The 25,976-nt window shown below is 38.5% G+C and overlaps 1 protein-coding gene across 1 annotated transcript in view; it reads left to right on the top strand.

Annotated features, from left to right (window-relative positions):
• Positions 1-24,900, top strand: part of ngef (neuronal guanine nucleotide exchange factor) — a 59,520-nt gene extending 34,620 nt beyond the window's left edge. The window contains exons 8-15 of the mRNA XM_084716750.1: positions 1,718-1,847; positions 3,311-3,385; positions 5,027-5,116; positions 13,438-13,601; positions 13,867-14,025; positions 22,256-22,335; positions 22,423-22,527; positions 23,553-24,900. Of these exons, the coding sequence (XP_084572876.1) occupies positions 1,718-1,847; positions 3,311-3,385; positions 5,027-5,116; positions 13,438-13,601; positions 13,867-14,025; positions 22,256-22,335; positions 22,423-22,527; positions 23,553-23,812 (1,063 nt within the window). The 3' untranslated portion in view covers positions 23,813-24,900. The remainder of the gene's footprint in view (positions 1-1,717; positions 1,848-3,310; positions 3,386-5,026; positions 5,117-13,437; positions 13,602-13,866; positions 14,026-22,255; positions 22,336-22,422; positions 22,528-23,552) is intronic.
• The last annotated feature ends 1,076 nt before the right edge of the window (positions 24,901-25,976 follow it).

Genomic DNA, 25,976 nt, shown 5'->3' with positions numbered 1-25,976 from the left:
ATTACAGGAAAAAAGATTACCAGTATATTTAATTAAAGAAATGGGATTACGTAGCAGGATTACATTTTAAAAACAAAGGGGATATACTACAATGCAGCAGATACATGCACAGTTTGCATGCATTGCGACACTTTACGACACAACACCACAACAAATCAACACATGAAACGACCAGCTGCGTAGCCTCAATCCGTGTGTAAACATAATGTAAGCTACGGTCCTTCATCATTATGGCCACTGCTGGGGAGAGAAATGCTTTCACTGGATGGAAACTCTGGCATCATTTTGAGTTTAAATCAGAAAAGGGGAATAACATCAAATTATTCCTCCCAGCTGTCAAAATACTGTCATCATCCAGGGACTCAACGTCCAACTTTAAGAAAAATCTACAGGTACGAAGACAAACCGCTAACTTTTGCCAAAATACTCAGAAATCCAGGAAGCTAAAGTTGAGGTATGCAATGTGTAACGTGCAATAAACATAACGTCATAACGTCTGTTGTGTGTTTGGTCTTATATTCTTGTTTATCATCTGCATTATTTTACCTGCTCTGTGCTGTTAATTATAACCATCCAATCTCTTTTTAACACTTTAAAAGCCCTTCTTGGCTTTAGAGGTCGGAAACAAATCATATTTTTAGTAATAATAGCAAGATTTCTGCCATAAAGGGCTATTGGCACAACGCCATTAAGACTTACTGCTTCTGAGTGCAAAGGAAATCAGTTTCAGCAGATGATCATGTTTGACACACCTGTGATTAAAGTCAGCATCTGTGCATTTCATGTCACAGGCAGTGCAGACACCAGGGCAGGCAAATTACATGGAGGTAACTTTGGAGCGTGTTAATACCTAACATACCTCTTTCAGGTGGTGATTTTTTACATCTAATAAGTATAACAATGATAATGATTGTTACAATTATTATCATTATTATTCTTTATTTATTTAGCTTTGTATGTTTCTCAAAAAATACACTTAGCAGATGACACATCTTTCATACTCTCTTGTCTTTATTTGCATGTTTGGTATTGAAGTAATCCAAAAGTAATCTAAAAGTAATCAGGTACATTACTTTAATATTGTGATACTTCTAAGTTACTGATTACATTTTTAAGAGGTAACTTGTAATTGTACTGGATTACATTTTTAAAGTAACCCTCCCAACCCTGGCTGTCACCATCACACACCATCACACCAAACACACCCAGTTCAGACAGTGTGCATTGAATATGGCTCCAAGCTAAGGATCTGCAGTGTAGATTCAGGCTAAAAACATGGTCTTTCAAGTCAGCTTGGCATGTTGGGGCTTTAGGAGACTTGAATTACACCAGACGAGCAGTTTGAAAGCATTTTATGTATTCTTTCTGTTGTTTATTCATTTGAAAAGTGGTCACCATTCACTTCCATTGTTCTGAGAGATTGTGCAACACTATTTTCCTGTGAAACTTAGCAGTGTTTTGTGGAATAAAAAACTAAACATGATCCTCAAACAACATAAGGACGAGTAGATACTGTTAATAATAATGATAATTTTCATTTTTGGATGAACTATTCCTTTAATGACATATGAGATGTGTCTTTTTGTTGCTTTATCTATCTCTCATCACTGCATTGAAGAGAAAAGAGAAAGTGAGTGTGCGTGTGTTTGTACATGTGTCTGATGTACCTGTAAGATCAGTTAAGCATTGTGTTATCTTAACATGACTGTGTGTGCAGAGAGGGAAACCAGGCATTTCGAGAGGCCATGGCTACACTGGAGAACCATCCACGTGTCAGGGGCCTTTCCTTCACTTCATTCCTCATTCTTCCTTTCCAGAGAATCACAAGGCTCAAGCTGCTAGTACAAGTAAGTGTGCCAACATGAGTTAAAACTAAATACATACAAGTATATACTGTACATCAAAATAGCAAACTTCTGCAGTGTTTGATGTATTTTGAACTTTTGTCAAAGTTGCAGTAATAAATACAGGTTTGCTTATTTGTTTGTTTATTAGATCCCCTTTAGCTACTGCATTGTAACAGCAGCTACTCTTCCTGGAGTCCCCGTTAATATTTTAACAATAGTGAAAATATAGTCTAAATTTATTTATATCTCATTTATAAAGTTTTAACAAGTGTAAGTTTTCAGTAAAATGTCAAGATAATATAGGGTGATGCAGAAATGGCAGTAAAAATGGTCAGGAACGTTGAACGAATTCATGCACAAATGCATTTGTACAGAATTTAGTGATAAGGTGATTGTGACTTGGGTCATGATGGTTTGGCATTTTTAAAAAGTGGGTCTCCAGCAAAAAAGTTTGGGAAACTCTGCAGTAGAGAATAGTGCAAACTCTGCAGTAGAGAATAGTGCAACATACTTTTTACACTTTTTACACCATGCATTGTACTCAGTGTACTTAGTGTTGTTCCATGTGGAAAGTTAAGATCTATGCAAGCTGCTTTGTTCTGAGCTACATGTAACGTGTTTAAGTACCCTCTGTTGTGTTGGACCAAATCACTGAGCAGTAATCTAACTGTGATGACACTAATTTTTGTACTTATCATTTGGTCAAACAGCCAGGCATGAATTTCCTACAGTGTTTTATAGCAGCCATACTTCTGCCCATTTTTACCACCATCCAATCAAGTTGGCTTTTCAAGGACATTTTATCATCAACAATACTTAATCAATAATACTTAATAACTTTGCATCTCTTACTTGTTCAATATTTTTTATCTCATATAGTAAAGTGCAAAGCTATCACAACTTTTAGCAAATATTTTGTACCTATTGTCTTTTCTATTTTAAGAACCCATTTTTTTTTTTTTACCACCACCCATTCTTCTATTGATTTTAATTCCTCATTTAAAACCCTACCAAGTTCTCCAGATGTCTATGCTGATGTATGTTTGCAATGGTGGCATAATGCAAGACCAAAGGTAAATCATTTGTAAAAAAATAAAAAATAAAAAATAAAAATAAATAAAGAATAGAAAACAAAAGCAGCCCTAAACAGCCTCCTTGAGGCACTCCACAACTTTAATAACTATCATTAAAATGTACAGTATATTTCCTGTTGGTGAGATAACTTTTGATCCATGTCATAGCAGATGCTTCAAAGCCATGACATCTCAACTTATTCAATAATAACTTGTGATCAAGTATTACAAATGCTACACTGAAAGCTAACAATACAGCACAAACAACTTTTTTCTCATCAGTTTCTTTCATCCAGTCATCAGTCATCTGAGTTAATGCCAAAGTTGTAGAGTGCCTGAGAGGTTTGGCCACTTTTTGTTGGTTTTATCTGACTTTCTTTCTCTACACAGAATATCCTGAAAAAAGCAGAGGAAAATTCAGAGAGGGAAGTGAATGCTATAAAAGCACATCAGCAACTGGAGCAGGTGAGCACTAGTGAGGGGGCAGGCCCAGGTTGGGCTCATAGGGACACTGAGGCAGTTATAAGGAAGGTGCTGACATGATGTTATGACTATCTTTTTGTTACATTTAATAACACAATGCATTGCCAGACCAGGTAACTACAAGCACACACCCCTAGTATATTACTTTGCATCATCAGCGGGATATTTTACATTGATTGGTGAGATGAGAGATTAAATAATTATTGCCTAACTTTCTAAGGTTGGAAACAAACATTTGTACAGTGTTTTGGTGTCTCACAGTCTCTCTGGTTTATATGTCATCATCTCACCAGTATCTGAAGCAACTTACGTCAAATAAAGTCACCTCTTGCTCCTTTTTGATGATATTGATTTTAGTCCAAGGGCCTTCTAATAATTGTATGTATGTAATAAAATGTATAATTGTAATAAAATGCATGTCCTCAGACAGAGTACAGTGTTATGCAAAGTTTATAACAAACATGATTGACCTCTCCCTAATTAACACCAGGACAGAATATACTTCCACTAACAGAAAGTAATAGGAAAAATAAGGAGCAAAAGAGTTGCTGATTATAATCCAGAAAACATATTTGCTTTGTTGTTTTGTTTTCCTTTGGTTGGGAATAAAGTGAGTGAGTGATCATTGTATGACCGGCTCAAGCTGAGTGAGGCCATCCGGTGCTGTCAGTGCTTCAGACAACCAGCTGCTTGTGAGCAGTTCCCTCATCCTCTAATTCTAAATGTGGCATATTGCTGCTTCAATGACTGTTGCAGTTTAGATTTAGAAATGATTCATAGTTGTGCATCTGGCTGGAGTTGCATTTCAACAATAAGTCAGATATGATTGGTAGCCATACCATGATTTTGCACCATGTCCAGCTCGCAGTTAATCTACAAGAACTTGCGCTTGTTTTTTTATGACAAAGCAGTGGCTCCACATGCCTCACCATATATTCAATTTGTCTTTACCCTGAGATACAGACACAGGATTAAAATGAAATTGTATTGATTAGAATTGGTTTATGAAAACAACGTCAGGCCACAATCACTGTCTAATTGCCAAAGGTAAATTGTATAAGTGAAGTCTGCCACTCATATTAAAGCAGCTTTTATACACCCTGCTGCTTGTCCAGATTGGCAACAAAAGCAGATTAGTGTTGTAGGTGTGGGAGGCAGATTACTACAAAAAAAAACCCAAAAAAAACCACTCTGTTAGCATCACACCAGAGCAAAGCAAATAAGCCATTATCATTAAAGAATACATTATTATTATATTATAGAAATATTATAAACATTATTTAATATTATTTTATATTATTATCGTAATTTTGCATAATCACAGATAACTCTTAACTAATTAGATCAAGCCCAAACTACAGTGCAGCCAGTGTCCTCAGAGTTCCAAGAGGTTAACTCAGATTTTATTGAAATAAACAATAAATGAGATTGCAGCCAATGGAATTTCCATAATATGAAGAAACTAGATTTTTTTTTTTCACTTTATTTTTAATATTGGAAAAAAATATTTTTTATATATCCCATAACAGTGAGAACTAAACATGGGACATGGAGAGGCAGTAAACAAAATAATATGACATTCTAAGGTTATAGACTGATGCTGTATTTTTGTGTCTTCCTCAGATTGTGAAAGAATGTAATGAAGGTGTACGTAAAATGAGTCGCACTGAGGAACTTATCAGCATTGAGAAAACACTGGAGTTTAAGTCCAAGGTAAACTAAGTTTTATTATCTTGCATTTTCTGCTGTAAAGTCGTACAGTTCTGTTTTCCTAAAGGCATATTGCCGTTTTCTGTATTGTTTTTAATGTGGCAGCCAGGTTTTTTTCTTTGCCTTCCTGCATTTCGTAATAAAAGTCCTTGTTGATGTGGCTGTAACAAAGCAGGAGGAGAGAATCAGGACAATCATTTACTAAATTTCAAGGAGTGCAATGTAATGCTATGGATTAGGGGATTTCTTCAGACTCTTACTGTGTGGCAATTTAGAGACCAGCCTCTTCAAGGCCTCTTCATTCTGAATTCATCATAAAGAAAATAAGTCCTTTCCATTCCAAGGGTTAATAATTGTAGCAGAGAAGTGTGTCTCTCTTTTGTCTTGTTTTGGATGTGTTTTATCCCTTATAGCAGTGGTTCCCAAACTGGGGGGCAGGGGAGAAATAAAGAGTGAAACAAAGTTAAATGATCCATTTAGGAGAAATAAAGTTTGCTTAGTCTATCCTGCTGACCTTGAGTTCACTAAAATTCAACTTTTGAATCTTTTTTATGAGTTCCATCCCCAGTTATTGTTAATGTTTGATAAAAATTGTGGGTCTGGTGGGCACAAACCTTTTTCAGTTTCTGAAAGGTGGACTTGCCAGAAAAAGTTTGGGAAGCACTGGCTTCCAGCCATCTCTATTCCACAATGTGAGCCATGGTTATTTAAAGTTGTGAAGATGGGTAGCATCTCACGATATTTCCTTGGTATTTGCATTCAAATGATTATTAGTCAGTGGTAAATACGTCACATCGGTAAGACCAATTAAAGATGCCACTGCAAGGTTTAAAGAATAGAAACAGATGAATGAACAGAGTTTATATAAACTACTGTTACTAGATTGCTTTTAAAAGCAGCTTGGACATAATGTTTATCAGTACATAGGGTTTGTATATGGAAGACAAAGCATGGTTGCAATATACTAATGTTCATAAGTTCATTATCTCCTTATCTCAGACACAAAGTGTGTTTTTTCTTGTGAAGGAGAAACATGTAATGTATTTAAGATACTAAATCATGAAATGACCATGATATGTCATCAGAGACTAAAGAAACATGCTGTAATGAAACACTTACTTCTCTGACAACAACACTACAGCCAGTGTGTTCTTGGAAATTTCCATTCCAGTCTGGAATTTTAAGTTTAATTTTCAAGCTTTCCCAACACCTTACAGCTGTTTATTGACATATTAATGTACAAAATGATCAATTCACCTTTTCATCGCATTATATCGGATATTATTGTGCTATTATCAATAGGGGTGCAACGGACCACAGTTGATCCGTGTCCCGTACAGATCGCCCTCTACAGTTCGGCACGCATGTGATCCGTGGACCACATGTGAGCATCATAGTTTTACTGTCACTGTTACTTTTGTATAAGTTATAATACCCAAAATCTCAATGCATAGCTGCTGCTGTGTGCAGCGCATCTCTGTGAAGAGCGACTGATTTAAAAACTATCACATCACCTTGAGTGAAATCCAGACCATAACTTTTTTCACTGATGTAACTATGCTATCACCAAAGAAACAGATCATAAAACTGTGATGTTCATTGAAACTTTGGTGATATCAGCTGTCTTAACTTCTACACAGCTCCTCTCTGCTCACCGGTGCAGCTCTGTCTCACCCCGTCTGTGACACAGTGTGTCTGCTGATTGATCATGACTTCTAACCAATCAGATGTGCTGTGCTGTAGGCGGGACATTGAGCCAGACTACAGAGCATAGTTGTGTATTATACTGTACAGTGTATAATGGTTATGCCGAAATTATTCATACCCCTGGCAAATTTTGACTTAAAGTTTTTTAGCAAGTTTTTTCTTGATTTTAAAATGAGACAGGCGGCTCCCAGAAGATAATAAGACGATGTACAAGAGGCATCATTGTGGAAAAAATTATTTCTCTGCTTTTATTTACATTTGAACAAAAAGTGGCATGTCCAAAATTATTCATACCCTTTGCAAACTGTCACAGTCTATGGGAAAATCCAAAGTTCTGTACCATTCCAAATAGTCCAAGCTGTTCTAAAGTATCTAATTACCCTGATTCATTGGGAACAGCTGTTTTAATCAACTCAACAGATGAAAAACAGCAGCTCTCTGCAGTTGGTTTGTGAACAGTCATGGCTAAAACAAAGGAGCTCACTGAGGACCTGCGGCTGCGCATTGTGGCTGTTCACAAGTCTGGAAAGGGCTATAAGGCCATATTGAAATGTTTTCAAGTTCCAGTGGCTACATAGCAAAGTATTATTAAAAAAATACAACACATTCTGCACTGTGGAAAATCTCAGAGGATGTGGTCGGAAGCCAAAAGTGACACCTGTGCTGGCCAGGAGGATAGTGAGAGAGGTGAAAAAGAATCAAGGATCACCACCAAGGCCATCCTGGTGAATCTGGGCTGTGCTGGTGGCCACATCTCAAGGCAGACCGTCCAACGGACACTGCACACTGCTGGGTTACACAGATGCAGACCAAGGAGGACGCCACTTCTCCAGATAAGACACACAAAAGCCTGCTTGGCCTTTGCAAAAGCTCATCTGGACAAAGAAGAAGACTTCTGGTCTTCTGTTTCATGGTCAGATGAAACAAAAATTGAATTGTTTGGCCACAATGATGTATCCTTCATTTGGCATAAAACAGGCGAAGCCTTCAACCCTAAGAAAACCATCCCCATTGTCAAACATGGTGGTGGGAACCTAATACTTTAGGGGTGTTTTTCAGCCAATGGACCAGGGAACCTAATCACAGTAAAGGCACCATGAAAAAAGAGCAATACATCAAGATTCTCAACAACAACATCAGGCAGTCTGCAGAGAAACTTGGCCTTGGGCACCAGCGGACATTTCAGCACGACAACGACCCAAAACACACAGCAAAAATGGTGAAGAAATGGTTAGTGGACAAAAACATTAACGTTTTGCAGTGGCCGAGCCAGAGTCCTGACTTGAATCCAATTGAGAATCTGAGGAGGGAGCTAAAGATCAGGGTGATGGCAAGGAGACCCTCCAACCTGAAAGAGTTGGAGCTCATCGCTAAAGATGAATGGGCAAAAATACCAGAGGAGACATGCAAAAAGTTGGTCAGCAATTATAGGAAGTGTTTGATTGCTGTAATAGCCAATAAAGGCTTTTCTATTGATTATTGATAAGGATATGAATAATTTTGGACATGCCACTTTTTGTTCAAATGTAAATAAAAGCTGAGAAATATTTTTTTCCACAATGATGCTTCTTGTACATTTACACATCTTATTATCTTTTGGGAGACGTCTGTGTCATTTCCAATCAAGAAAAAACTTGCTGGTTGAATAACAGTAACTTTAAGTCAAAATCTGTCAGAAGTATGAATAATTTCGGGCTTGATTGTATGTATAGTATACACATAGTACAGCACTGTATAAGTTTGAAGTTTTTAATATTATTACCATTATCATTATTATTACATTACATAACTATGGTGATAATTAAAGACAGACAAAGATCAAAGACAAGTGCATTTTTAAAGTAATTTAATCCTAATCCCCCACTTTGTTCTTTTTTGTTGATCCAAAAAATGATCCGATCCGTGATTCAAAACCGTGATATGATCCGAACCGTGAGTTTTTTGATCCGTTGCACCCCTAATTATCAACCAAAATTATGTTTTGTGATAGAATGTTTAATGTTTCAAAGAGGTCACCTGTCTGTTAGTAGACTTAGCTTCCTATAAGGGTAAATTTTGTGCATTTTCTTTAACCAATAGTTGAAAATGTTAACAGTTGATTGCTTGATTATTCATTAATAATATTTTTCTCTTAATTTTTCCTTATCCAATGCGTGACTCTGTGAGACAAAACAATGCCAAAAGAGGTGCAGATAATGCCATTTCTAGGCTATTGATTAATTGTCATTTAATACATGTTTAATCAGTTGTATTCTTATTTGGGAATTAATCGATAAATGATAAATCATCTTAAAAGATTACTAACTAAATGTAGTCAGGCAGCATTTTATTCTGAAAGTAATGTGATTACAATTTCAAGCCGTTTCAAGCACTTTATCCAAAATCCAAGCACTTTTCAAACCTTGAAAACATCAAAATTCAAGGGTTTTCAAGGATTTAATGCACCTGTACAAATGTTCAGTATAGTTCAGTATATATAAAAGTCTGTGTTCAGGTTGGGTTGGGTTTAAAGATGTTGAAAGCCCTCACAGAATAGATTCAGGTAACCAGTGACGTCACACCCTGCTTCCATAAACTGAGGTCAATAACTTTTGCTCGTAAAGTAGAATGAGAAATTCTGAATAAATGTTTTGATCTACTATTAGATAAACACTGAACACCTTCTGCTTCAGGTTTGTGTATCAAAAAGCAACAATTAACACAAAGGCTGTGCACAAAGATCCATCAGTCACATCCAAGGATGAGCCACATGGAGGGGCTGACAAAAATTTACATGTGGTAGCCTCACATAGAAAGCAAAGTAACATCATGCACTACATGACATGACCACAGAAAACCTCCTGCTAGTGCAGCACTCAATCAATGGGAGTGGTATGAGAAGCCAAGCCAATCACATACAGTAGATTATGCAGATACTTTGACAGGAACACTCTACAATCAACAACTGAACTATCACAAGATAAGTTAATGATAGGTGAGAAGCTGAGGACCAAAATGGATACCACGAGTAATACAGAGGAGGTGAGGAGATGCAGCTCAAGGACAGGTATATAATAACTCCACCAGCAATGAGCGAAGTGGCACAGGAAATAGGTATGACATGAGCAGAGGACAATGTTCTTCATACTGTGAAACATATAGAGGGAGGCAGTGCAGTGCATGGTACACCAAATAAGGAGACCACCAGCCTATATAAAGGATTTTTTTGAGGGAAAGGACACATTGTCAAGGACAGAAATGAATGTTTACTTTCTTTAATTAGTGTAGTAATCAACCACAACTTAACGACATAGGAGCCAGAGACTGAAATAGAAATTGTGTTGGGGAAAACAGGTACTGGGGCACCCTGGTAGCCCAGGATTACAGGCCTTTGATACATGTAATACCTATGTCTCTCTACTCCTTTGCCGCCGCATGTCTGCTACCATCCATCCAATAGAAGCTAAAATGACAAAATAAATGAATAAATAAATAAAAATAAATAAATAAAAATAAAAAAATCAAGCATTGTGAAAATTCATATTGTGTTACTATTGACTGCACATTTTGGTAAAGAGCAGAAAAAAGAATACAGCTAGGCTGAAGAGCTGATAATTTTTCTTGTTAAAGAAAAAAGAACAACTGTTGGTGAAGTACTCTTATATCATTTGAGAGACACAGACACAGAGCTACAATTGAGTTAAACTTTGAGAGGGAGTGGATGTTGTGAAAGGGCCTGTATAGACTAGTGCATGCCATGCCCACTAACTGGCTGTGGTGCTGTTTGGTAAAGGTAATGAAGACCCACACAGAGTGCATACTGTAAGGTGTGAAGACAGGATGTCCCCACTATTAGGCCATTTTAGTAATGTTAACAGACTCCTGTCAGTTATAAAGCAAGCCTGACTGAAGATGTTGTCTCTGTGCATAGTAAATGATATCTAAAGATATAACAGAACGTTTGTTAATTGGTTTGTGGTTTGTTATACTATTTGCTTCTTACTTTCAAAAAGTCATTTTATTATTTTCCAGGAAATTAAGCTTTTCCAAATGTCTAAAAGAGAAGCTGCATTTGCTGCCCCTGGCTGCTGTGTATAAATAGGAAATGTTTGGGGAACGCCTGACACCAAGTGTTTCATTTAAGCTCCAAAAGGGATAGTTCACTCAAAAATAAAAATTCAGTTATTATCTTCTCACATTCATGCTGATTGAAAGTCTGGTTTACTTCTCCAGCTCACAAAACACTGCTGGAGTTTCACAGGAAAACAGCACTGCAGAATCTCCCAAACAATGGAAGTGAATGGTGAACAAATGTAAAAAAAACAACCGCCAAAATAACATGCTAAGTTAACTTTAAAAAAATGTTATTTACACCATGTTTATAGCCTGAACCTTCACTGTAGATCCTTAGCTTGGAGCCATGTTCATGTGCACATGCACACAGAGTTACAGCATGTTGGGGCTTTAGGAGACTTGGATTACATCAGACAAAACTCCAGCAGTGTTTTGCAGAGTAACAAAATAAACCCGGTCCTCAAACGGCATGAGGGTGAATAGAAAATGACTGAATTTTCATTTTTCAGTGAACTATCCCTTTAAGCCATTGTATTGCTCAGCCAGGGCCAGAAGTGATTTTGGAGTTTAAATGGAACACTTGGTGTTGGGCCTTACCCAAGTATTTCCTATTTACACACAACAGCTAGGGGCAGCAAACACAACTTCTAAACTTAAGGTGACTCTCAAACAGCACGAGGATGAGTAGATAATGACTGGATTTTCATTTTGGGGTGAACTATCCTTTAATGCAGGGGTGTCAAACGTACGGCCCGCGGGACAAAACCAGCCCGCCAGAGGGTCCAGTCCGTGACTTTGCAAAGTGTGACACATTAATTTTAGGGTAAAAAACATTCCTAGAGTAATTTGAGGACTAAAATCTGTTTAAATCTGAACAAGTGTACAGCACACTGTTTGGCATGTGGGGGTTATTAAAGACCAGAGTATTGATGAGCGCCAACATTTAAATTTTGATGTAATTTATTAGCACTGCAGCATCTCTCCTCTCTGCGTCAATGCAGCTCCTCCATACACACACGTACAGTACAGACACACACACACACAGAGGAAGTCAGTGTGATTCTCTGACCCTGTCTGTATCTGATCTGTTGACTTTCTTCATCAGCAAGATGTTTCATAAAGACAAAAAGACAAAACCTAACTCGCATTCTGGGTTTTTCCCTACATATTAATCCACCCGCGATTCAGTTTTCACAGCAGCAGAGAAGCTGCGTTTGGAGGAGACTGTTGTTAATGACGGAGTTTATTACAACAGAAACTAACGTGATGGCTAATGACATCGACACCAACCAGATGCACTTATAAAATTAAACAACTATATAAGGAGGCCTATACGTAAAACAGGAGAGTCTGTGTTTCTCTGTGAGAAACTTTCAGATCTTCTCACTGCAGAGTGAACAGGTGAGGGAGGAGAGGAGGGCAGACTGATCACTAATCAATCACTTATACCGTTGTCCTCTTGGACTGATTAAAAAATTAAAAATAACAAAACAGGTCACAAACCAAACCTGTGTGTCCACACAAATAAAGTCTTTATGTAAAACACTGCAGAGTTTAACATCATGCTGTTTACAGACAGTCTGCTGTCAGTAGTTTGACAGAGAGACAGAGAGGGTCGTGTCTAGAAGAGAACCCTCGACCCGCGAAAGATCACGCAAGTTTGATTATTTTAATAGAAATAAGGGACACAAATCTTGCGAGAGTTGAGCAAATAAAGAGTTACCTTCTAGACACGACCGAAAAAGGTGCGCAGCGCAGTGTCGATGTTTTTAATGTGGCGGGCTGCCATAAATAAAATGCTATTTACTGAGCCACAGAGAGTCACTGAAACACTGTTTCAGTTAAAAGAGTTAGTTCCATCTTCTGTTTGTGGTTTCTGCAGACATTACTACCTTTACTTTTATCTTTGTGCTTGAAAAAAAAGTAGAAAGTAAAGTAAAAACAGTAAAAGTAAATCTACAGTAAAAGTAAAGTTACTTTACTGAGTATTTTTACTTTAGCAATTTATAGTTGTTCATTTAATAGACCTGTCTTATCTTCTCTTTTGTATATTACCATTGTTCTTAAATATAGCAAAAGTAATGTAACCGAAAAAAATGCAGAACACGCAATATTTCTTATCTGATTACTTGATTAATCACTAGAACAATCAATAGATTATGCTTTAATTTCACTAGTCCCGCCCACTTGAGATCAAATTGGGCTGGTTGTGGCCCCTGAACTAAAATGAGTTTGACACCTCTGCTTTAATGCTTTTCCTAAAGTAGCACCAATAGTGCTAGACTTGCTAATTGTGGTCCCCATGAAGATAACTTTTGATAAAATGCAACTGAGGCCCATAGTATGTCATTTTAATATAATTTGGTAATTCCGTATTACAGAATAACAGGATTATAAAAACAAACTAAGGTTCATCACTAAGCTTTGTTTGGCTTTTTGTGATTGAAGAATTTCCCACATAAGTCAGCAAGGACCTCTAAATATATTAAGTTTTGTAAATTTGAAAGTATTACAATAAAACTTACTGTTTGCCCCTATCTTTTCACCTCTGTTAATCCCTGTAGTCTGTGCCCATCATTTCCCACTCACGCTGGTTGCTAAAGAAGGGTGAAGTGCAGCTAATGGCTGGACCTAAGAGCACAAGGACCATGCGGAGTCGTAAGCTCTACCAACCAGTTTACTTGTTCCTGTTTAACAATTTGTTGCTGGTCACCAAGCGCAGCTCCAGGTAAGCATTTGATAAAGTGTTCTCACTGTGAAATCCTTCTGTAATAACAACTGTGTGTGTATGTAAATTATGTAAATACATACATACATATATATATGTGTATATATATATATATATATATATATACATATATATATATATATATATATATATAGTTAAGTTGCGTTAAGTTATACTGAGAGGTGTTTATTTAGCTAGCCCTCATTGATATAAAAGGTTATGGACAAAAGTGGCAACAATATTTATTCAGTCAACTTGTTGTCAGTGGGGAGAAGTTCCAGGTTCTTGACTCCTGCACGCGAGCCATGTTGAGGACCGAGGATCTTGAAGACCAGGGCCAGCTACTGGCCAATGTATTTAATCTTAAGCTGCTTGAGAACCAAGAGGAGCGTCCAGTCAGCTATATGCTCAAGACCTCCAGTATGTGAGTATCTGAAGCAGAATTAACTTAGAATTCCACTGAGCAGTTGTGAATGAACACTGTGTAAAGCTAACAACAAGAAAATGACAAGACAGCATGAAAAGATGTCTCTAGTACTTAAAATCTTGAGGTGTCTGACATTTGCTTCAGTTAACTTTCATTTCCTGCCTCTTCCTTGGCGCATTTTGTAAGTACCAGACTCTGCAATTGACTCCAAAGCCTACTTGACCACACTGTGAGACACTATGTCTTTCCCTATTTCTCTCAAAGATCATCCAGCATCATGAAGTGTTTTAATGTGTACTCTTTCATTTTCAGTGCACTCTCGACGTTTTACCATTTTGAACAGGAATGAGGAATTTCAAACTGAATTCACCTTTTTGTACCCAAATTTGAGCTGGCTCACTGGGCTTCAGAAATTAATCAAGCATAGCATTCAACCACTAAAACTAATTTTCTGTTCACATTATTATTTCTTAATCAAGAAATAATCATGTGTTTTACTATTTTTTCTGGGTTTTTTTGTAAAACAGTAAATTTGCAAATTCATGGATAACAAAAAATATTTTATTTTAGCATTAAAAATATAATTTCGGTTAAATACCTTCTACATACTGGTGTATTAACCATTACAGAAACATAAAAAATGATTTTGGTAATTACCAGTGCTGTTAATTTAGGGCACCTGTGGCATAAACTGTACATTGGGTGGTGGTCTAATAAATTTGTCAAGCACTACATACATACATACATATACATATATATATATATATATATATATATATGTGTGTGTGTGTGTGTATTTTTCCTGTTTTTCATGAAAAAATTTGACAAACAAGAGTAACATAAAGTTAGAGACATTGTAACAAACAGTACATACAAACAATAACAACAGACAACATAACATTATCAATTAATTAATTGTGCTCAATTTTAGATGCTTTCTGAGTGTTTTCTTACTGTTAGACTGGTTGACTGGTAGAAATTAAAATTTGCATTTAATCTTAAGGGAAATTAGTAACCTGGCACATCCCTGATTTTTGTACAAGGTGCTTTGTTGTCCAGTCTCTACTTGTCTGTCATTATTCAGGACAGGGTACATTTTACAGTGTAACAATACTTACGAGGCTCATAACCAGTCATTGTTTTGTGAGCTTTTTGTGACACAGGACAGGATAATCACACACAAGAGGCATAGGTGCTTCCACATTTAGTTATACATAAACATATTTGTTCTTCAGGGTCAGTGTGCTATGGCTTTTGTGACAGACAGAACAGAGCAGGGCAAGCATTTTTTTTTTCCAAATCTTTTTACTGAGATTTTCCAACAAAGTGACATATAGCGGTATCAAACAATGTGAAAAAAGACATGGCTATACAACAGTATGTCAACAAATCCTCTAAACACAGCCCCACTCACCCATAAACCCACCCACTTCAGACCAAACCAGACTGGGACAAACAGCACACACACACACACACACACACACACACACACACACACACACACACACACACACACACCAACAACAACAACAACAACAACAACAACAAAAATTTTTAAAGAATAAGACATTTTGAGATTAAAGGGACAAGAGCTTAGTCCTCCTCCACATCCAGAGTTAGGACAGGGGAATTGACAAATTCCAAGAAGGGGTGCCATGTGTTTTGGCATGTCTCAGCGGAGCCACTGAGTGAAAACCTAAGTGTTTCAGGTTGTAAAGAACTTCTTTAACCCAGCCGTTATGTGATGGAGGGTGGCTGAGCCTCCAGTCAAGCAGAATCAGCCGGCGAGCCAGCAAGGTTGAGAAAGTCAGAGCCCTCTTTGCTGCAGCAGAAAGGTCAATGTCAGGAGCTGATACTGGGTTAGGGGGAGTAGTCTGGCCATAAGCCCCACCTATGGTATCAAAAACACTTTGCCAAAAGGTCGTCAATTTAGGGCATGACCAGAACACAGATGGAGGAGGTGTGGACCAAGTTTAAAGCAGTGGCCCATTGCTGATCCGTCAGCACCATAGACAGGTCATTCTCCCATGCAGTCCTGATCAAATTTAGAAGTTCTAAGGTAGTCAACCAAAGGGAGTTGTACAACACTGAAATGCATTTCTTGTGTTTGGGGTCCACGGCTAGCAAGGTGTCCGTCAGGGTTTCAGGAGGGCGATTAAGAAAATGGGGAAAATTCTTTTTAACAAAGTCTCTAATTTGAAAACAACGAAAAAGATAGGAGCTTGGCAGAAGAAATCTTGACTAGAGTTCAGCATAAGATGAAAAAATACCATCTTTGCACAGATCCTTAATGCTGATGATACCCTTACTATGCCAAGTTTTGAATGTCAGATCTGTGTTTGAGGGTTTAAAAGTGTGATTTCTAAAAAGTGGGGAGAGGATGGAAGGGCCCTGCAAGCCAAGGGTTTTCCTGAGTTGGCTCAGAGTACAGGGAGGGGAAGTTGGGAACATAGGACACAGCACAGAGAAAGGTGCGAGGCTGCCTCTTCTAATTGTGTCCAGGCAGGCAGGGAATCACAATCATCCTTCATCCAATATAAGATTTTCTTGGGAGACGGGTTGTCTTTCGAATTCAGGGCAGTTTGTTCCCACATAAAAATTTGGATATCATCCCGTCTAATTTGTCAAAAAATGATTTAGTAATGTATATGGGGATGTGCTGGAAAAGGTAGAGGAATTTAGGCATGACAACCATCTTGATCAGATTTATCCGACCGGTGAGGGATAATGGTAAGGTGGACCAGCGGTCAAAGTCTCTCTCAGTCTTCTCGACCAAAGGTAAAAAGTTAGCATGGAACATATTGTACATAGACTATAAATAAATAATATAAAATTACCCAAATAGCGAAAGCCATTGTCAGCCCATCTAAATGGAGTTAAAGAGCACGAGAGGCGCTTAGACAGTGAAATGAAAGTTTTATAATATTCTGCAGTGAAGCCATCCGGACCAGGCGATTTACTACTCTGTAATGATTTAATGGCTTCTTGAACCTCAGCAGCAGTTATTAGTCCTCCCAAGCCTCTTGCAGTTTTGACATCTAATATTGTTAAATGTGTCATGCAGTTGGGGGGTGGTCAAAAGTGTAAAGTTCAGTATAAAATTTGGCAAATGTTTTGTTAATTTTAACTGGGTCCCAGCCTTATCCCCAGATTCAAAAAAACGTTGTCTGGATTTGAGTATTCATAGTTTTGCTTCATTATTGGATACCAAATCGAAGTCTGTTTGTAGTTTAAGACGTTCTTTGTAGAGATTAGGATCTGGGTTGGATGCATATTTATTGTCAACATCTTTAATTTGTCGTATCAATTCTGCGGTATGGGATGTTTCGATTTTGTTTCCGGCGAGTCATTCAACTCAAAAAACAATGTAATTTGGGAGTGCAAAAATTGTCTATAGTGGTCCTCAGCTAAGAGCACAGAGTTAAACCTCCATTGTCTAAAGGGTTTAATCTAGGACTGGGTGGTATACCAGTTCGTACCGAAAACCGGTCTTTATTTTCGTTATGGTATGAATTTTTCATTTACTGCCATACCAGTGAATAGCCCAAACAACATGCGCGGCGGGAAAGTGTTTCAGCGGGGACCCAATTCACTGCTGCACACCAACACCACAGGTGTGCTTGCTTGAGCGTGTGTACTAGGGATGTTCCTGGCGACTAATTTCTCTGTTGATTAGACGCAAAATTTAATTTAGAATAGTCACTAAGAAAACACAAGGCAGAATTTATTAATTTATAATGTTAAACACTGTCCGAAAAAATACTGTGTGTATTAAGAGCCATTTGAAGACGTTAACCACAGTCTACAATCGCCAAATCGTACTTTAAATGCCGCTGAAATGTGCGCTACTTTGCGCTGTGCAATACAAACCTTACACGCTTATGCTTCACCTTTTCAGACCAAAGAGGGTCACAGTGTCTGCAGGTAAGGGACCCAGAGCTAACATTAGCTGCCAGCCTGACACATAGTGTGGCTAACGTTAGCAGCTAGTAGTAGCAGCAGCAGCAGCATCTCCGCCTGCAGGTTTGTGTCTGTCTGTGCTTAATGTGGTCACGTTTCACTAGTTGAGTGAATATACATCAGCTTATTCTGTCACAGTCTACATTCATCTGTGCGACTTCGCTGATGTAAACATCTGGTGTTGCCACGGTGATCGGTTCATACGCGCTGGGTGAGAGGAGCTGCCGGCTGACAGAGCCACAGCCTGATCAGTGCCGTGCAGCATCAGATAACTGGCATCATGCATGAATGAAATATTGATAAATATTTCATTTTTAAATATTTTAAACAACTAGTATTTCTGGTGCCGACTAGCGTGGGTGGGGATGTTTAATTGTATAGTCGTCCATGTGATGGTAACCATACTTTGAAGGGGTCATGCTTTTCGCTGTGTGTGGACATGAAAAAAAAACATGATACAATCCTTATGACAGTAAAATGGACTGTTTAAAGACAGTCAACTGCAGTAATTCTGTTCTCAGTAGAAGAAAATGTGGGTCAGAACACTGTTGCATAAAAAAAAAAAAAACTCATCAAATACCGATATGATTTTAAAAAAAAACGTGATATCAAAATTTTGTCATACCGCCCAGCCTAGAGTCTTAGCTGATTTGGTTAGAGGAAACACCTTGTTAGAGGATCTATCAAGTAGTTAAATGGTAGTTGTCAGTGTTTGGGAATGATGTAAAAAGCTTGGTTAGAAATGAACTGTCATCCCAGTTAGGGCCGTAGACAGCCAGAATTATCGGGACGTCCTGCAGTTTGCCGGAAATGATAACAAAACGGCCTGCGGGATCCACCACAGTTTTGTGAGGTTCAAATTGGATGTTTTTACGAATCAGAATAGCTGTGCCCCTGGCCTTCTCATTAAATTTAGAGTGAAACAGGTGGCTGATCCAGGCTTTTCTGAGCCATGGTACCTCTCTGTTGCAGAGATGGGTCTCCTGAATAAAAAATAAGTCCCCTTTGAGCTGTTGCATGTGAGCCATGATCCTATCAGACTTGGTGGCACCCCTTACTGACTGTGTCATTGGTGTTGGTCATATCATACCATCCCCAAGTAGGGGAACAGGGCTGCGGTGTGAAAGGGAGGAGGGGGGTAATTGTGCGGGAGCAGGTAGTTGTAGAGACTAAGGAAGTGTTGGATACTGGAGGATGGAAAAGGAGAAAGAGAAGAGCAAAAGAAAGAAAGAGAGAAAAAAAGAGGAAGGGGGGGTACAAGACAAAATAAAAAACTTTCATATACACTGAACATGTACATACACGTCACGTGTAAAGAACAACGTGGCCAACGACTTAACCTGAGTCCCTGGACCTGGGATTCCCATTTCATTAATGGAGCCTTATGTGTCCATTGCACAGTAATGCATTGTCCTTGTGTCTGCATGGTTCTTCCAGCCCTGGCCCCAATCTGTCCACATCTCAATATAGCCAATGAGTTCAATGAAAAAACAGCTTCAAGTGCAAATGAACCAGCTACCCGGTAGAGTTACCAAAATGGCGGACAGTAACCCCAGCATTTATGAATGACAGTGCTGATGATGATTCCTAAATTATAAAGAGTAAACAGAAAAACATGGCACAAACATAGTAGGTAAATTACTTTAAATTTAAGGAGATGAGTAAGTCAACAAATAAGACAAAGATGAGCAGGTCCAGCAAAGCAACATTGCAGAGAAGTAGAAAGAGAAAAAAAAAAGAAAAGTGCTCTTAAGTTTAACAGAGGAAGAGCTGTTTTACCTTAATTAAACACAATCACCGTAATAGAAAATTGAACGTACGGTCCAAAATGTTGATGAATTTTCATTAGCCTTAATTTGGTAGTAATGACAAGTTAACCTAGCGCCAGACATGGCTACTTGCTAAAAACAACCGGGCCAGAGTCTGACCCCAACCTGTAACATGACACAATAGAAAAACAGTGTAAACACAGGTGAACGTAGCCATTGTAAAGAAAACATAGCACGACATTGTACTGAACTCTTAGCAGCCCTTTATCTGTCAGTCTAGGGGCTAGTCATTTCAATTTAGCTGAGCAATAACGCTAACAATAACGCAGCTGAAATCAGCCCCCATTTGGCATAGACTGTCATGTTTCCATGGTAGTCCTATAGCCAGATAAAATTGTAGTCCCGGAGCTGTGTTGGCGGCGAGACTTGATGAAATCTTGGGCGTCCTTGAGGGAAGTGAGCCATCTCCTCCTTCCCTCAGTGGTCATAATGAACAACTTAACCAGGTAGTGGAGAGCTGGCCAAGGTTGTAGAGCTCCTTCATGACGTTGTGATACACCGAGCGTTGTTCCAATATCTCAGGGCAGTAGTCCTCAAATATGTGGATCGGACTGTCTTTGTATTTCAGCTTGCCCCGCAGCTTTCGAGCTTCGCGCACCACCAGCTCCCGGGTCTGGAATCTGTGGAAGCATATCATGACGGCCCTGGGCTTCCCACCTTGGCCTGGCTTAGCTGCTAGCATGTGATGAGCCCAGTCTAACTCTGGTTCTGATGTCAGAGTATGTTCCCCAAAGACCTTGAGTAAGAGCTGACAGAAAAACACTGTAGTCTGGGGACACTTGGTGTCCTCGGGAAGGCCAACAATCCTAATATTGTTCCAGCGGCTTCTGCTATCCAGGTCGATAAGCTTGGCTTTTAGCATGGTTGCAGTTAACTTTATCTCCATGGCTTGCATATCCTGGCTGGTCGTGGTGGCAGACACTTCCAGCGAAGAGAGACATTGCTGGTGCTCCAGTAAGGTGGCCTGGATATTGTCCAACTTTGTTTCGAGTTTGGAGAATGCTGTGTTGAATGCCGCCTGGAGTGCTGTCTTGTGTTCTGCTAGCATAGCTGTTAGCATAGCCGTAACGGACGTAACTGTAACATAACTGGATGCAGAGTCTACCTTCTTTTGCTCATCTCTCTTAGATCTTAAACACATTTCCGATGTGGGATAATGCTGGTGATTATATCTAAGTATTTATGGCTGGTTATGTTGTTGCGGTAGAACTTTTAGGAGTCTTTAGAAGTTAGCAGGTCGAGAGCATTGAAAAGTGCAACTACTCCATCTTGCCTGCACAACCGGAAGCCTAGGGCAAGCATTTTTGTAGGATCAGTGGTCACTTTTATGTGGAAAATTCACCTCTGAAGAGTAGATGTTCAAATAGCACCGATGTAAAGTTGTGCTGGGGCAAAGAAACATTAACATTTATGTTATCGAAATTTTAATGACAGCAGATAGTGAGCATAACACAAATATCTTTATCTTATCTCATCTTATTAATAAAGAATGTTGAGATTTTGTGTTCAGTAAAGCAGAATTTAACTGTGAAGCCACTATTGTTTTGATAAGACATGTACACTTCAGACACTTCGGTCACATTTACCAACTCTGCTCTGGTCTCACCAGTTGCTGTAACTGATAAAATATGAAAAGTTAGATTGAATGCCTCAGGATTGTTTAGTATCATAGTCACTTGAAAATTAGTAGATTATTAGGACAAGGCTGGTGTCATTTTTTTGTTATTATTAGCAAACATTATGAAAAGACCAAGTGTAGCACTTAGTTCATCTTGCAATAGTTTCTGGCTTCCTTACCTTGTTTGTGGCATTCAGCACCAAAAGCTCACTGGCTAAACACAACACAAGATGCAGAAAGAAAATTGCACTTCTTCATTATCAATATGTAGGTAGATTGTTTTCTGCACAAGGCATTTGAAATATGAAATAACAGATAAAAATCTTTTTTTTTTTTTTTGTTCACAAAAGTCCAGGTATCAAGATGGTTTGGGCCTTTTCAGTTAAATACAAATAAAACCAGGATGGCAAAACCAACAAGTCGTAGGTATGGTACTCTAATGAGTATTTCAGGCATGTTAGATTGAGCCAAAATGAACTACACAAAAACACACAATAAACTTATGTGTTCATGGTACTAAAGGAACATGTCACTGACACAATGTGGCTCATTGATGTGTTTTTAGTTTTTGGGTAACTCTCTGGTACAGAAAAAATATATCAGGCAGACAAAACTTGTTAGTAGGATCATTTCATTGTTGGTTTTGCTCTTTTCATGGGGTTGGTTGACAAAATGAGAAAAATATAGAATATATCTCTGTCCAAGAGTCATTTTGTATGTTCAACTTAAATAGTTCACCCTAGTGGAAGAATGACGAACATGCCTAACAACAATGAATGTATCTTTAACTGCTCACTAATCAATGGCATCCTGTGGACAGGAGTGATAAGCTTCGATGGATGTGTGCTCTCACCCCTAACCGGCGCACACGCTTTATGTCTACCAGTGCCCACCAACCAGGTGAGACAGAATATCACACCAACACTAAGTGCAGTTCTCAGTATGCATCAGGAGATGTGAAATTAAACTATCTATGATATATATCAGACTCTCCACAGGTGCAGTGTATTCAGTCATACTCATCTCAAGAGCCAGATGAACTCTCCATTGAGATGGCTGATGTTTTGAACCTTCTAGAGAGAACAGATGATGGTGCGTAGATGCAAAAATCTGCTTTCTCTTGAAAAATAATTGTCTAGCTTAAAAACTTTGGGCCTGAGTTACTAAAGATTTGTGTGTGTAAAAACGCGTGCAAACTTGATATCACTTGCAAACAAATATGGAAGCTGATCTACTAACAGTGCAAAATACTGGGAGGATAAAATGCATATATGTTTAGCACATGCACTTGCGGTGACTGTGACCACATCTGTATTTAATACATTTGAAAGGAAGTGCTAAATGGCCCAGTGATGCACACAGACAGGTGCTGTTATTGTGGCAAGGAGGAGACACTCTGATTTCAAGTCATTTCTGAACAGCTGTTTGGGCTATGCTTTTCTTTTTATTTTCATTCAATAATCCTTTACACAGAAACTGAATTTACAGCCACTGTAGCCTAAAGAAAATTGACATCCTCCTATTTCCTCTTTTTCACCAACATTACATTTTGAACTGAGTTTTTTGGAAGCTTGCACATTTCTGTCCCCAGTGTGCTCCTGTATTCAGCGCATACCTGTTTTCCCTCTCCAGTCCCTGGCTGCTCCACTGTGGGACTGCTTGGACAGAAAGACCTCACCACTGCCTCTACCCCATCTTCGATTTTGCTCTATGTCTTGCCTTCTCTTAATTGCAACAGTTGCTCTTGACTTTTTTTTTTTGCTGTAGCTCAACAATATGTTTATTTATGTCTTGCACTAACACCTCTAATTCTATTGGATTGAATTTAATTTTTGCACTTGCAGTCATTCTGCTTTCCATCTTTCCCCATGCTGGACACCTGTAAAACCCTCTTTTAAATACCGCAGTCTCCACAGTGTTTGCACCTGTTGTCATTTTTGTAATTATTCTTAGTTCATCATCCACAAAACACACACAAACCAAATGTGCAATATGTTAGAATGCTCACGCAATTTAGCACCCTTAGGGATCTTAGTAAATCAGGCCCTTTGTGTATTGTTTTTTGTAATTTACACTTTACATCTTCATGTCACCTGTGATCGTCTTCTGTGTTCTAGGCTGGATGATGGGCGAAAGGCTCCACGATGGTGAAAGGGGCTGGTTCCCTAGTCGAGTAGTTGAGGAGATCCAGAGTAAAGAGGTCCGAGCTCAGAACCTGAGAGAGGCCTTTCGGATTCAGCAGGCCCAGGAAGGTGGAGGAGGCTCACAGACTGGGGCCAGGGTTGGTTTAAGGGCAGGGAGACGCACCCCAAAGGTCTCCAACTTCTCCAATCCTTGGATTGATCAAATGGGGGAAAGCAGTGAAGTAAAGCAGTGAAGCAGTAAGAGTAATGAACATCACCAAGAGCCATATGCACTAAGAGAAAAATGATCAGGATACGTGTGACTCAATTCCCATGCTATGACATCTTCTTACTTTGATTTTCACTTAGCACTGAAAGTGTAGTGGTTTTAGAAATCTCCAATTTTGATCCCGAATCTGGGAAAAAATATCAAGGAGAGTTAATTACTTTATCCTAGCGATGCTGCATGTCTATTATAAATGTGTGCTGAAGGTGTTTTTTAGGCCCACACACACTGTGGTGTGTAATGCATGGAGTAAAACTCAGGAGCTGAGTGTGGGGTTGGCAAGAACCCTAAAAGTTCTTGTAAGGTAAAAAATCCCTTAGCTGCATGGGCAAGTTGGTAACACTTTACAATAAGGTATACAAAAATGTGAGTAGTTACTAAGCAAAAGTAGGGCTGAGCATTGTTCAAAAATGTTCAATACTGGTACGGATACAAATACCTTGACTTGATACCAGTTCCTGGACGACACTTTTTTCAATACTAATTTTATAAGTAAATCGTGGTAAAACAATAATCCCTGTCTCTGGATGTGATATAGTGTTTTTCAGCATGCCTCTACAATGTTTAATGTTGGGCAGCAAATCACCAGCATTATTAGATCTTGGTGCAAGCATGTTGTGTGCTTACTTCTCACTGCAGATATCAAAACTTCGTACCGAATGACGAGGCAATTTTCAATACTTGATAGTATCAAAGCAATTTGGTCATTGCCATAAAAGTATCAGGTACCCAGCCCTACGGACAAGTGATGAACCATTTAATAATTAAGGAAATCTTTAATGAGTAGTCCTTGAATAACTGATTCTATATTGTAGATAATGATGACTTCCCCTTAATGATTATTCAAAGAGTAAGTAATAGTAAGGTAATTGTGAGGTAATGAGGGACCACTTTAGCCCCTTTTACACTGGACAAAAAACCTACTAACACCAGCTAACATCTGGCTTTTCTCTTAAATGGAAAAGGGTACAATTGTCATTAATTCCAGGGCCAAATAAATAGTCATTTGAGTTGTCACGGGTATTTATGGTGTGTATTTAGTGATCAAGCATGGCAGTCACTAACTTGGACATATCCCTCCTCATGTCCAATGTCAGCTGGAATAGACTCTAGCCCCCCCATCCCACCCGCAGGACACCACAAGAACAAGTGCTTATGGATAATGAATGAATGAATGAAAATCCTTCACAATAGAAGTCTTGTTACTTGTTATCTAAAAGCAGTAGAATCAGGAATTGTTGTGTTTTCATCAGCTGTAACTTAACACAACTCCTGTCAGCTGAATGCAAACTGTAAAATAAGGCAGAAGCCTTACAAGCAGCAATACAGAAAAAAAACAAAACTTCAGACCTCAGAGATTCATTACCAAGCTACAAAAGTACATAGAGCTGAACACAGACACCTTTAAAAATCCCTTTCTCTCTGTTATGTCCTCTGTCCATGAGATAAAAACAGGTAAATGGGGTCAATGGGAAAAGGGTCAGTCCCCCACTTTTAGCTGGGTCACCCATGTTTACATGCACATTCAAGCTAATTTTGGCGTAAAAATGGTGTAAGCAAGTACTTATGGTTTACTTGAGAGGGCACAAAAAGAGTAGAGATTTAGTCTTTACTAGTTTGTGCCACTTAGTGGCTGATTTGGAGTTTATCAAGAACAGTAACTGTTATTTTAACTTACTGATATTTATGAACTCGTGAATAATGATGAATTTCTGGAGAACAAATACTACATTAAGTAATAATGATTATTTCATGTGTACCGAATTGAAAGTGTTACCAGTCAAGTTTCAATACTTTTAATTTTTCATTTCATTGTAAAATAATTGCAACACTGAATTATACCCCACACCTACAACACAAACAGTCAAGTATCTAATAAAATAAATCCATAAAATAATATTATATGAAAATCCCCATTGAATATTGAATGTATATGAATACTCAATAAGTGAGCAAACTAAAGTGATACTCCACCCAAAATGTAACTTATGAAACTCTGACTGTACCAGACTGTTGCTGGCTGGAAAAAAGTTGCTATGTTCTTGCTAACAGCTGGTTCACACAACATGCCTGAACAGTGCATGACGGCACCATTGCCAAACTGCGGCAGCTCACACACACTCTGGTTCAAA

Source organism: Lutjanus erythropterus, chromosome 4 (genome assembly GCF_056507025.1).
Source record: "Lutjanus erythropterus isolate fLutEry1 chromosome 4, fLutEry1.hap2, whole genome shotgun sequence".
NCBI lineage: Eukaryota > Metazoa > Chordata > Actinopteri > Lutjaniformes > Lutjanidae > Lutjanus > Lutjanus erythropterus.
The sequence above is the reverse complement of the archived record's forward strand: the minus strand, read 5'-3'. Positions and strand labels throughout refer to the sequence as shown.